The 14,171-nt window shown below is 38.7% G+C and overlaps 1 protein-coding gene across 25 annotated transcripts in view; it reads left to right on the top strand.

The window, feature by feature from the left end:
• Positions 1 to 14,171, top strand: part of CEP112 (centrosomal protein 112) — a 554,108-nt gene that overhangs the window by 334,679 nt on the left and 205,258 nt on the right. For all 25 annotated transcript variants that reach the window (XM_063599331.1, XM_063599328.1, XM_063599327.1 and 22 more), the window contains one exon: positions 3,821 to 4,051. In XM_063599331.1, the coding sequence (XP_063455401.1) occupies positions 3,821 to 4,051 (231 nt within the window). The remainder of the gene's footprint in view (positions 1 to 3,820; positions 4,052 to 14,171) is intronic.

Below are 14,171 nucleotides of genomic sequence, written 5' to 3'. Positions count from 1 at the left end.
GCTGGTCTTGAACTCCTAGGCTCAAGTGATCCACCTGCCTTGGCCTCTCAAAGTGCTGTGATTACAGGCATAAGCCAACACACCCGGCCTATTACGCACTTAAAAAATTCTTGTTTCATCTGTTCCAATTATACTGCTTCAGATAATATATGTTATTTAGGTGTCTCTTTTTGGTAGTAGTTTTGCTCCTCAGGTTTATTTACTTTGGCCAGGGAGCCCATTTTCCCCTGATCAGATATCCTGACTGGGGAAGAGCAGAAGCCCGCCTTTAGTCCCTGACCTGTTGGATGAGCTTATAGAAGGACAAGATTATGAACCCCAAGACAGAGCCCTTCATTGCCGTACCACTCCCTTTCACAGTTACTTCATCAGGAAAACCTGCTGGTCGGGAATTTACCTAAGCTCCTGGAAGTAAGTGTCTAATGACTGAGTCACTAGTCCTGGGAGTTTGGAGGGAAGCCTTTGGAAGGGGGAATACCCAGGAAGTTCAGAGAAGTCTGTGCCTGTTTTCTTCAACTCCTCACCCAAGGAGGGCTTTGCTTTCCTTGGTATTGACTGACTGATGTCAACACTATGTTGAGTTCTTGCTCCCAACACGGTAATGGAACAGATATGATTTTACCTGGCTGCAAGAGAGAGACAAGAGCAGAAGGTAAAGCATTCCTGCAACCCACCTTCTTACAGCGGTTTTCTATTATTTTCTTCCCCAGGCTGTACCCCCTTAGGACTGTCTTTATTCCACCCAGGAGCTTCTCAAAATTTGCTTTTGTTATGTTTATTATTGTTATAATCATTAGTATCTCAGATTCGTGCTTCCTGTGCTTTCTCCAGGATTGATTTTGGGGAAGGGAGCCAGCAACCCATCCTTGTCTGCCATGTTGATATCCCTGAGCTTTTTTTTAAAAAAAGAATGTTCTGCCTCCCAAACACATAACTGTTGTCACTGCTAAAGTCTATCTGCTTTTAGAAGATGTATCCTCTATTTCAGAATCTGATTGCATTGACTATCTCTTCTCTTGGGTTCAAAAGAATCATTATAAAACAAAGAACAAAAGGTAAAAGACTGTTTTCACGGACAATTGATCCACAGCTGATTATTGATACACAGATATCAATCTATGAAATAGAGAAACAAATAGATGCTAAAACAGTGCATAGATTTCCTGAAGAAAAAATAACTAATTTTTCCACTACAGGTTTACAAGCATCAGCCTTTTATATAAAGTCCTCTCACATATTCCTTTGGGACTAGTTCAAGTAAGCTTTTCTTAGAAAGGCAGGATAAAAATGGGACATCCTATCACCTCCAGCCTCGAAGGCTCAGATTTATTACTATAAAGCATTTTCTTTCCTCTAACACAGATGTTACTGTTCTAGATGTCTTTTCCAGTCTAGTGTAGAGAGGCCACAGGGTTAATAGTTGAGCTAATGTATACTGAACACAATCCAAAATAAGATGCCTGGTGCAAAGTAAACACTCAAAATTATAGCAATTATTATTTATCATGTAGAAATCACAAAATTGTTAAAATTAAAAATCGGATGAATATAATATTTATATTGAAAATGAAATAATTCTTGTAGATATTTTGACCAAAGCAACTTCTCATCATTTAGCTTTGTATTCTTATTCCCAGCATCATAATGTGACATTTGGATTCCTGTCACTTTTTTATTTTTCTGGTTTCCAGTCAAGGAAATGTTGGTTTAGGCTGTGCTTGTTGAACATACATTAGGCATGAAATGAAACATTTATCATTGTGTTTTGGAAAATGTTGCATTGCTGGCTAATGTGTTAGTGGCAGTAAGTAAGTGACAGAAGATTTCAACTATGTAGCAAGCTTGATATGATAGGCATGTATAGGATATAGCACTGAAAACTGTAGAAAATACAGCATAGACATTTCTTAGCAATCATACATGAAGCTTTTAAAAAATTGGCTACATAACTTGCCATCAAACATTCTCAAAATTTGCAAAGAATTAATGGGAGATAGACTACATTCTTTGGCCACAGTGCAATTAGAAGTGAATGACAAAACAATAACCACTGAAGTCCATTTCCTGAGTTGAATGGTGTCCCTCTCAAAATTTCCTGTCTACACAGAACCGGAAATAGAATTTTTTTTTTTTTAGATGGAGTCTCGCTCTGTTGCCCAGGCGGGAGTGCAGTGGCGCAATTTCAGCTCACTGCAACCTCCACCTCCCAGGTTCAAGCAGTTCTCTGCCTCCGCCTTCCGAGCAGCTGGGATTACAGGTGCCCACCACCATGCCCAGCTAATTTTTGCATTTTCAGTAGAGACAGGGTTTCACCATCTTGGCCAGGCTGGTCTTGAACTCCTGACCTTGTGATCCACCCGCCTCGGCCTCCCAAAGTGCTGGGATTACAGACATGAGTCACTGCGCCTGGCCGGAAATAGAATTTTTGCAGATGTAATCAAGTTAAAATTAGGTGATGCTGGATTAAGGTGGGCCCTAAATCCAGTATGACCAGTGTCCTTATAAAATACAGCACCACAGAGACACAGACACCCAGAGAGAACAAATCCATCTGAAGACAAAGGCACTGATTGGAATGATGCATTTACACACCAAGGCACAATGACTGTCAGGAAATACCAGAAGCTAGGAGACAGGCATGGAACAGCTTCTCCTTCAGAGTTTCCAGAAGGAACCAACTCTGCCAACACCTTGATTTTAAGACTTCTAGCCTCCAGAACTATGAAAGAATAAAATTCTGTTCTTTTAAGCCATCTAGTTTGTGCTACTTTGTTATGGCAACCCTGGGAAACTAATATGTCCCATATGCTTGGGAATTAAGAAACGTACTTCTAAATGGTTCATAAGTCAAAGACAAAAATTATAATGGAAGTTAAAAAAGTATTTTGAACTAAACGATAATGAAAATACCACATATCTAAACCAAAGAGATGGAACTAAATCAGTATCCAGAGAGACATTTGTAGTCTTACATTTATAAATCAGAAAAGAAGAAATGATAAAAAATAAATGAGTTAAGTATCCAAAATAAGAAGTTAGAAGAAGGAATACAAAATAAACCTTAGGAAAGTAGGAAGAAGGACATAAAAATAAAAGCAGAAATCAATCAATAAAAAGTAAAAATCCAATAGGGAACACTGGATGAATTTCAGGAACATGATGATATTGAATATTTGAAAAAGCAAGTTTCAGAAAAATACATGTAATATTCCATTTACATAGAAATTAGAAACAAGTAAAACTAAACAATATGTTGTTTAAAGATCCAAAAGTATGGTAAAATGTTCCAGGTGGTATTTGCCTCTGAGCTAGGAAGGAATGACATGGGAATATGGAATGAAGGAAGTAGAGGAGGGAGGGAGGGAGGGAATGAGGGAGGGAAGGAAGGAAGGAAGGAAAGGGAGGGAGGGAAGGAAGGAAAGGGAGGGAAGGGAGGGAGGGAGGGAGGGAGAGGGAAGGGAGGGAGGGAAGGAAGGAGGGGATGGGAAGGAGGGAGGGAGGGGAAGGGAAGGAGGGAGGGAGGGAAGGAAAGGGAAGGAAAGGGAAGGGAAGGGAGGAGGGGAAGGGAAGGAAGGAGGGAGGGAAGGAAAGGGGAGGGAAGGGAAGGAAGGAAGGAAGGGAGAGGGAAAGAGGGAGGGAGGGAAGGAAGGAAGGGAGAGGGAAAGAGGGAGGGAAGGAAGGAAAGAAGGAAGGATGGAGTGCAATCTAAGCTTTCTATTCCATATGTTCATATTTCATTTATTGGCTTTTGCCCGTTGGTTCTTCTTTTGTGACTTCCCTATTCATATCTTCTGCCCATTTTTCCATTTTTAAAAACAAGGTTATTGCCGACATGGAGGTCCAGGTTCACAAGTTGAGAGAAGAATTGATCAATGTGAACTCACAGCGGAAACAGCAGCTGGTAGAGCTTGGTCTTCTTCGTGAAGAGGAAAAGCAAAGGGCTACAAGGGAACATGAGATTGTCATCAATAAACTGAAGGCTGAATCAGAAAAGATGAAAATAGAGCTGAAAAAGACTCATGCTGCTGAGACAGAGATGACACTGGAAAAGGTAAGATATTTAACTAGTTTTTTAATAGGCAGTTGAAATCCGTGTTTAAAATCCATTGCCACCACCCTTATATTTAATCTCCAAAAGGTAGTAGACATGGCATTACTCTTTAAATGTATAAACTCTTCAATCGAGGAATTTAAGTATCTTGCTCCTATGTCTAAGTACCAGTAAAATAATCTAGCGAATTTCCTAACTTTTCCCTTGGCTTTCATGGAAGGGATTATATGGAATATCCTATTCCATAGTAATTAAATACACGTTGTAATAAAGTGATATTATAATATTGTCCAATATTATTTTGATTAGAAATACTGGGGCTGTATCCCTAAATTTTCCTAAATGGGACTAAGTTTCAGATCTTCCCTCAGTTGTCTAATAAGCATTTCTAGATTTTACAGCTTTCTATAACAGTGTCACATAAATGATGACTTATTTTCCCAGGTTGATATTTCAGTCGAGATAAGAAAAGTCTTTTTAGAAGTATATATTATTGGAATAAATGTCAATATAATGTTTACACATTTTGATTGGACTTATATTAAAGGTGCAATCTCAAATATTCTTTCTTTTGACGTTCAGAAAAAGTATAACTATTTTAGTCAGGTACTAAATGTGAATTGCTATTTCCAAAATTGCCTCTTGAGTTTCTTAAGACCAGTCTTTATCTTGGGAATGAGAAACTTGAAAAGGGTAACTTAAGAATCATCTAAATTTTGTTTAATTTCTTTCCACCTATCCCTCTTCATCTTCAAATAATGTTGAGCTTTTAAAGAGTATGCAATACCATACTAGCCATTACTACATTGATTTTACATAGACTGAGATCCTAAGGTACTTGCTTTATTGTACTTTAATTAATTTGAAAGTCAGATTTCAGCAGATTTGGCCCTTGACGGCATAGCTATGAACCCAGAAATAAATAGGAAAAAGGACTGTAAATAGGCAGGAGTGAGCCTGACTTCTTGGCAGAACAGCAGGGAAAGTGGTGTGTCTGGAAATGATGAGTGAGAAGAAGAGGGAAAGTGATGAGGCCAGAGAAGAAACCTCAGGGTGTGGGTCCAGGTCACGTAGGTCTGAGTAGGCCAGTGAGAGGGCTTTGCTTTGACTCTCTATGAGTAGAGGAACTTGGCAGATTTTGAGCATAGGAGTGACATGATTTGACTCACACTTGAATAGGATGTCATCATCTGCTGTGCTGAGAATAGACTGAATTGATGGCAAAGGAGGAAGTAGAGAGAACAGTTAAAACGCTGTTGCAAAAATATAGAGGAAAGGTAATAGAGAGCTGGGTCTAGCCAATAGCAATGAAGGTAGTAAAACCTGATCAGATTTGGGATATGTTCTGAAGGTAGACCTGACAGCATTCACTGTTGGTTCATGGAATATGCTGGGGGGTGGGAAGTAGGGTGGAACAGTCACGGGCAGCACCAAGGCTATTTTCCCAAGCCAGTGGACAGATGGAATTCCTCTTTGCCGAAAGGAAGAAGACTACAAGACCAATAGGTTGGGCCTCTCAGGACATGTTCAGGCTAAGTGGGATGTTAGTGATAATTCCCTCACAGCAGGATAAAATAATAATGTCTCGATGCTAAAATATACAGTTCAGGAATTAGGGAAATATTCTTTTTTTTTTTTTTTTTTTTTTTTTTTTGAGACAGAGTCTCACTCTGTCGCCCAGGCTGGAGTGCAGTGGCATGATCTTGGCTCACTGCAACTTCCGGCACCTGGGTTCAAGCAACTCTCCTGCCTCAGCCTCCTGAGTAGCTGGGATTATAGGCACCTGCCACCACGTCTGGCTAATTTTTGTATTTTTAGTAGAGATGGGGTTTTACCATGTTGGCCAGGATGGTCTCAAACTCCTGACTTTGGACAATCCACCCAACTCGACCTCCCAAAGTACTGGGATTACAGGCGTAAGCCACCACGCCAGGCCAGGAAATATTCTTATATGGTATAGTCTCAGACTTTGACAATAGCAGATAAAAGAGAGACTGATGGACAGGGAAAGTGGTGTTGCCACTTATCTTTTCTGTTAACTCTTACACTCACCTCACCTTGGCTTCAGTCAACTCTTCTAGCAGTTCAAAGTATTTCTAAGTAAATGTTCTTAAATAGCACAGATACCTGTGCACCTTGATTTAAGAAAATTGGATATGCCAAAGTCAGACATATAACACATCCAATTTAGGCCATAATTTTCCTGCATTATATATTCACATTCCAAATGCCTCTTTTTAATAGGAGATGAACTTCGTGAAACGTAGGTTTATACGTGATGCTAATTTACAGGGTAAAGATAATTTTAAAATTAGTATTAGAAACCTGAATTTTTATATTCCAGAAAGGCATTATCCCAGGCACTGTGGGTATATAAAAAACAGGGGAGGGGGCCACTGTCCTCAAATAGAAAAAATAATAGTGACTGCAAGAAAAATACTGCAAGTACACTACACAGATAACTATAATGCAAGACAGTGTGAATTTGGGGAAAATCATTTTCTGCTGAGGAAATCGGGAAAATTAATTGGGAGAGATGTTACTTGAATGAGACATAAGTAACATAAGTAGGATTTTAATTAGTAGATATGTTGGATGGCATTCTAAGTCAAAAGAATAAGGAAAGCAAGAGCAAACAAAACCGTTTCCATGACATAGAGGTTGATCCAGGGGAGAGCTAGCGACCAAGCTAAGATAGCTTCAGGATCATCGAAAGTCTCCAAAGCTGTGATAAGCATTTTTGCTTCATTGGGTAAACAGTGAGGAGTTGCCAAAGGTTTTGGGGAAATGAAGTGTCAAGATTCCAGTGATTCTTAGGAACATCATCCTCTTGGTGTTGGCAAGATGTGGTAGCAGCAGCAGGAGGTAACAAGGACTGGATTAATCCAGGCAGGAGGTCCTTGAGGGCACAGCAGATGTGCGTGAGAAGGCAGTGAGAGTGTCGGCAGTAGCAAGGGGACAAAGAGGACATTTGAAAATCATCATAGAGATAGCACTGATTAGGTTGGTTAAATATAAATCGATCAGGAATGTAGAAGTTTCTGGTCGGAGGAGGAGGAAGCTGAACTGAGTTAAGAACATGTGGAGTTTGAAGTGACACTACACTTTCCCTTGCTGTTGAAAGAATGCTTCTGGATATCCCAAGAGCAGGCAGGATTGGAGACAAACAGCTGTGGGAATCACCCACAGAGAAGGCCTGGCCAGTGGCCTTGAGAGTGAGTGGGACTGTTAAAGCAAGGGGGAAAGAGGCAGGGAGGGAGGGAGAGAGAGGGCAACTGTGAAGGAAGAACTTAGGGGTACAGCTCCATTTGAGAGGCCAGGGAGGAAACAGTCGAAGAAGGGTCACGAAGGTAGAAGGAACATGAGAAGAATGCATTTTTATGGAAATAGAGGAAAAGACTATTTGGAAAGGGAGATTGTCAAGAATGTGACCCAAACTCAGGAAGGATGAGGGTTGAAGAAAGGTCACTGGATGTGAAACCACAAAGTCATTGATGATCTTGGACAGTGCGCTGAAAATGATTGTGTGCCCAGTAACAGGGTTTCAAAAGATAAGTCTGGAAGTGGAAGTGAGGGAACATCCTGTTGTTTGGGAAAATACGATGTTAAAAGAAAGATGTAGTTCCAAAGAGCAGCAGGAGTTAAAGAGAATGTATTTTGGGGCTGAACATGGGTTGAGCATTTTGAAGTACACAAAGGGACTAATGGAGAGGAACAGCTTAATGATGTGAAGAATCAGAGATCATTGATGGCTTGTGATCTGTGAGGTGGTGCAGGTGGGAATGGCATCCCCAGCACAGACGCAGCACAGGCTACCTCAGCCCTTGGCTACAAGGCTGCAAGGGTCCATTGGTCTTTTCCCAGAATGTGCCACACTCTCCCCTGCCTCCAGGTCCTTGCAGCTGCTGTCACCCTCTTCCAGAATGCTTCTCCACATGATTTTTTCAATGGCCAACCTCCTTGACATCATTCTACACTCCTCAGAGCATCCTTCCCCGACCTTTTCATCCAAAGTCTGGCCTACCTATGCCACCTTTTTTTTGTCCCATTGTCTTCATAGCTCATAGCATTACCTGAAATCATCCTTTTATTTGTTCGCTTGTTTCCTCCCACCCACTAGAACATAAGCTCTGTTAGCAGGACCTTGTCTAGCTTGTTTACTTCTGTACCACCAGTGCCTAGAAAACCCAGCTCGGGGCAGGTGCCCTCCGGGTATGACATGAATGAGTGACAGGAGGCATGACCTTCACCAAGGGAGGAAGGAAGTCAAGCATTGGTAAAGATATAGAGAAGCTCTCTGACAAGACTTGAAAAGACCTTGTAGCTAATAGCATCTGTATTCTTAGTAAAGAATCAGAGTAGTCTGCTTAGGTGAGGAGTTTCAAAAAAAGCGAAACAGGCTTCCAGCTGAACAGTGGAATGCCTTGGAAAGGAAGAAGATATAAGGGAATTTGTTCCTATAGAATTGGAGTTCTGCAGGTAGAGGAGGGAGCATGGGTATCCTGCATCTGGAAGAATGGAATGCTCCTGGATTGAAATGAGAACACAAGGGATCCCAGAATTTAGAAGGGAGGTTTGAGGACAGTTCTTTTAGCTGACATGGGTAGAGGTACTGAGATGAACCAGAGTGGAGGGACTTGTTGACAAAAAGGGAGAGTCTGGGGAAAGGGAAGACTCTCTTTTACATAGGCTGGTGTTGAGTGCGATGAGTTCGGTTTTTGTCCAGTTGGTGGAATTCACCAACCTCAGAGTCCATATGATGATATCTAAATGCTGTGCTCACATCGAGTAATTTGTATTTCCAATGATTGATATTTTTACATAAATAGTCAAAGGAGTTTAGCATTTTCAAATGCAGTAAAGACCTGGACTCCGAATTCCCTGAAAGCAGGAAATATTTGTTTCTAATGCCCCAGGAGCTTGCATGGTGCCTTACACACAGTAAGCACTCATTAAATATTAAGTGAGTGAATAAAAGAATGATAATCGAGGCGGGAGAATCACAAGGTCAGGAGATCGAGACCATCCTGGCTAACACGGTGAAACCCCGTCTCTACTAAAAAATACAAAAAATTAGCCAGGTGTGGTGGCGGGCGCCTGTAGTCCCAGCTACTCGGGAAGCTGAGGCAAGAGAATGGCGTGAACCCGGGAGGCGGAGCTTGTAGTGAGCCGAGATTGCGCCACTGTGCTTCAGCCTAGGCAACAGAGCGAGACTCCGTCTCGCAAAACAAAACAAAACAAAAAGAATGATAATCTACTGAGAAATTCAAGATAGCCTCTGTGCCTGGTCATGTGAATAAACTAATATTGATTTATCCACATTTGATCTCAAATCATTATAAATACTTTGGGTAGGATATGATACATCTTTGTATTCAAATACTCATTTATATGTTCTTTTAGTGTTTTGATTTCCTTCATATCACTTAATAAGTTAAAAACATAGCATTAATCTTTATTGAGACATACTTTGAATTTTTCTACACAAATTTTTTAAAATTTGAGTTTTTACTGTGAGTTTGAATAAAACTAGCAAGCTGCTGATTCTGTTGTGAGTCTGTTATGTCATTCTGCCAGTTGCTTGAACTCTTCTCACAGTATCTTTTTAAGTTGGATGTTTTTATCGTATTTAAATAAATCTGAAATTTAAAATATTTGCCAGCAGTTTAAAACCCAGTCAAGAATTCAGAGGTTTAGAAGTTCATTTTCTATCATTGAGTATAAAGTTGAGGTTCAAAGAGGAGAGGACAATAATACCAGAATAATAAATAATCTCAGTGTGACATTCTATATGGGTCTGTGTTGTTTCAGTAGCACTTACGATGTTAAGGTTATAAAAGAATTCCTAAGTCCACATCCTACCTGAGTTTCTGTCAGCAGCAATTTAGACCCAAATGATATCTTCAATGATTTTGAGTTAAGAGAAACATGAAATACCTCCACAAGGTCAAAATGCTTCAAATAAAGAATCCAAGAGAGTAAATGATTGACATTTTGCAAAGTGAAAGCTTCTTTTGTGGCCTTTTAAAATCTTTTCAAACCTAATTGAAACAAAGTCCATAAAATATGAACTTTTGAAAAATTAAAGAACATTACTAAGTGATGATAGTGTGTAATTTTCAGAAGTTTGATTAAACTTTGGTATCTAAATTGGACAATGGTTTTAGAAACCTATTCAGCTATTTTAAAAATAACCTTCCTTGAAATAGAAGATATTTTAGAAAATAGGGAAGGTGGAGAAAGGTGTAAAATTCCCTGTTCCTACCACCACTCAGATATAATAGTAATAATTTAATGTATATGTAAAATGGCCATACTAACTTAGCTGCCCAAGATCAAACTAATTAATTTGATCTCTTGCTTTTTAAAGCATTATACTAAGAATATTCCCATGTCATTTGAAATTCTTTGAAAATATTGTTTTCATTGTTTCATGATATCCTGTTTTATGGGTATAACAAATTTTTTTTTGTTTTGTTTTTTTTGAGATGGAGTTTTGCTCTTGTTGCCCAGGCTGGAGTGCAATGGTACAATCTCGATTCACCACAACCTCCACCTCCCAGATTCAAGTGATTCTCCTGCCTCAGCCTCCCAAGTAGCTGGGATTACAGGCATGTGCCACCATGCCTGGCTAATTTTGTATTTTAGTACAGACGCAGTTTCTCCATGTTGGTCAGGCTGGTCTTGAACTCCTGACCTCAAGTGATCCACTCACCTTGGCCTCCCAAAGTGCTGGGAGGACAGGCGTGAGCCACCTCATCCGGCCTTTGATATAACATAATTTTTTTTTTTGAGACAGAGTCTTGTTCTGTCGCCAGGCTGAAGTGCAGTGGCACGATCTCGGCTCACTGCAACCTCTGCCTCCCAGGTTCAAGCGATTCCCCTCCTCAGCCTCCCTAGTAGCTGGGACTACAGATGCGCGCCACCATGCCCGGCTAATTTTTTGTATTTTAGTAGAGACGGGGTTTCATCATGTTGACCAGGATGGTCTTGATCTCCTGACCTCGTGATCCGCCCACCTCGACCTCCCAAAGTGCTGTGATTACAGGCGTGAGCCACCGCGCCCAGCCAGATGTAATTAATTGTGTTATTTCTTTATTTTAGAACATTTAGGTTTTTTTTTTTTTTGAGATAGAGTCTTCCTTTGTAGCCCAGGATGGAGTGCAGTGGCCTGATCTCGGCTCACTGCAACCTCTGGCTTGCGGGTTCAAGTGATTCTCCCGCCTCATACTCCTGAGTAGCTGGGACTACAGACATGTGCCACCACATCCAGCTAATTTTTGTATCTTTAGTAGGGACAAGGTTTCACCATGTTGGCCAGGCTGGTCTTGAACTCCTGACCTCAGGTGATCCGCCCACCTTGACTCCTAAAGTGCTGTGATTATAGGCGTGAGCCACTGCACCCAGCCAAACTTTTAGATTTTATTTTAATTGTTTAATGTGGAGATTGGCATCATCATACATAAACTTTTGTTGACATTTTCAATTTCAATTTTTTTAGGTTAAAATCCTAGTAGAATTAACAGGTCAAATTGCATTTCAGAAAGTTTATACTAATGTATATTTACTTCAGTAGAGTATCTACTTAGTCTGTAGATTTATTAGTAGTTTTACCTAATTTGTAGTACATGTTTGTGAAAAACAGTTGTTTTAATTTGTTTATTTAAGTGTGAGAGATTGAACATTTACAATGGATTTACCTGTTATTTATTTATATTTCATTTTCGGGAAATTGCCTGTTCATGTCTTTTGCCAGTTTTTCTTCCTTTAGGGTCCTAATGTTTTTCTCATCAGCTCATCTAATAAACTCCTTTTATATTTAGAATGATAAAACCCTTATCTTTGTGGCAAATATCTTTGGCATTTGCCTTTTATGATTTAATTTTATGATACACAAACATTTTATTTAAATTTCGTCTAATCTGTTCATCTTTTCCTTTGTAAATTCTCCACTATAAATAGTTGTTTTCAGCTTCATGTTTTGATATTTATAAATATACCAACACATCAAACGTTTTCTACAATGTGCTCTACTCAGTAAAAGGCTCTTAGCATTTTGACGTAGCATTTACCAGCTTGGGTTCCTGGTCTGTAATTTTAAGTGGTGTCTGAAGGATTATACTGGAATTCTGCCAGCCTGAAATCATGAAAAGGCTTTGAGCAACAATTCAGCATCTTTTTCAAATTTAAGAAAAGCTCCATATGGCATAATTATTCAAAGTTAAGGTCATAGAAACTACTTAAACCTTTAAAATTTATAATTAAAGGATTAATATTAACTTATGAAGACATTGTCATTTTGGCTTAAGATGGATTTCCAACCTCAATTTTGTTCTTTTTACTTTTATCTTTTCCATGACTTTTTCCTTTGCTAAAAAACGTGAAGTTTTATATCCTTAAACTTTAAATTAAATGTTATCCTCAGGTTAGAATTATAAAATTGATTGGCCAACAATATCCCGTATATTTTTTATTATGTTCCACAAATATTGGTGAACCTAAAGTTGGCATTTTCCTCTGGATATATAAGCTATAGCCTGGTGTAATAGATAATGGCACCTGTAAATACAACAATAATTTAATTTACCAGGTAAAAACATACACAAATAACTTGGAAAACTTAGGATGTGTACATAATTTGAATGCGATGAATTGGTGTTCATTTATATGAAGGTTTATATTAATGTGCTTTTGAATGACCTAAATTGTAAAGCTTTCTTGACTATGACAGGGATTATAATCTTGTCTTATACAAAAACTAAGACTTTTTATAGGATAATTTTTTTATTTCAACTTTTTAGATTCGGGGGTACATGTGCAGGTTTGTTACATGGGTATAGTGTGTGATACTGAGGTTTGGAGTACTATTGTAGGATAAGTATTTAAAGAAATAAAAAATTAAAAAGCCAAAAAAAACCTTAAAAAATAATTATTGGCATAATTAAAAAGAAAAACTAAGACTTTTGTTGTTACTTTGACAAAATACACAAATCAAACCAAATGAAATATTTTAAATGTATTTATGTATCTCCTATGTAACAAGAAGAAATTGATGTTCCTTAGACCCTTTTTTACATGAGCCCCAGCTCTCCTACTTTATCTGGTTTGTATGTGAGGCACTCGTATCACAGTGAGTCCACTAAACAAGTATTAGAATAATATCTGGAGCATCTGTTTATTAACAAAATAAGCAGGGGTACCTATCATCATTAATGCTTGAGTATTTACATGTTCAAAGGTCTATCATCCTTACCTGAGAGGGACTACAAAGCTCAATGTCAGTGTGGAGTCATGGATGTAGATGGAAATAGACTGCTCCCTTCTCAATGGCTTTCACAGTTTCCCGAAGAATCTTTTCCTCTTTCTCCCTCTGCCTTCTGCTGCACATTAAAGAGCACTTTATTTTCTGGCAATCCAGGAGAGCAAGTCAATAGCTTAACTTCAAAGTCTAGTTGTCTGAAGCTAGAAAACTATGTTTTACTTGGAGAAAATTAAAAGAGAGTATATTTTATGTTAAGGTTATTTGAAAATAAAACCTAGAATTATAAATGAATTAGTTTAGTTTTAAAGTAGGCATTTAAAAATTACAAGATTAATCCTCCTTTGTCCTTCTGTAGCCTAATTTTTAGTATTCTAATAGAACCATTAAAAATTGGAGTTCTGTATTCCTCAGAGGTTTTTGATTTTGTCTTTTTGGATGCCCTGTGATGAAAAAAATTCTATTTAGAATAAATGAAAATGCCTTAGGTCAATACAGCAAAAGACAGTGACTCGACTTGGGAAGTTATTGAAAGTAGAAGAGCTTATTTGCTATCATCAAAGTTTTATATTTAAATGGAGAGAAGTGGGAGTGAGTAAAATAAGCAGATATTTGTGCCCTAAGTCTCGTGTGTGTGTGTGTGTGTGTGTGTGTGTACACACACATACAGTTTAGGTCTGGGGAGACTTTTTTGGTTTGTTTTTTGTTGTATGTGTGTTTGTTTATGATTAGTGCTGATAATTATGCAAACTTTTAAAAAATTTATATTGATATGTAAGAATTGTACATATTTATCAGATGTATGTGAGATTTTTATACATTCTTGCAATGTGTTGTGATCAAATCAGAAAAATTAGGATA

This window comes from Pan paniscus, chromosome 19, assembly GCF_029289425.2.
Source record: "Pan paniscus chromosome 19, NHGRI_mPanPan1-v2.0_pri, whole genome shotgun sequence".
In the NCBI taxonomy this organism is placed as follows: Eukaryota; Metazoa; Chordata; class Mammalia; order Primates; family Hominidae; genus Pan; species Pan paniscus.
Note: the sequence above shows the minus strand (reverse complement) of the source record. Positions and strands in the feature narration are given on the sequence as shown.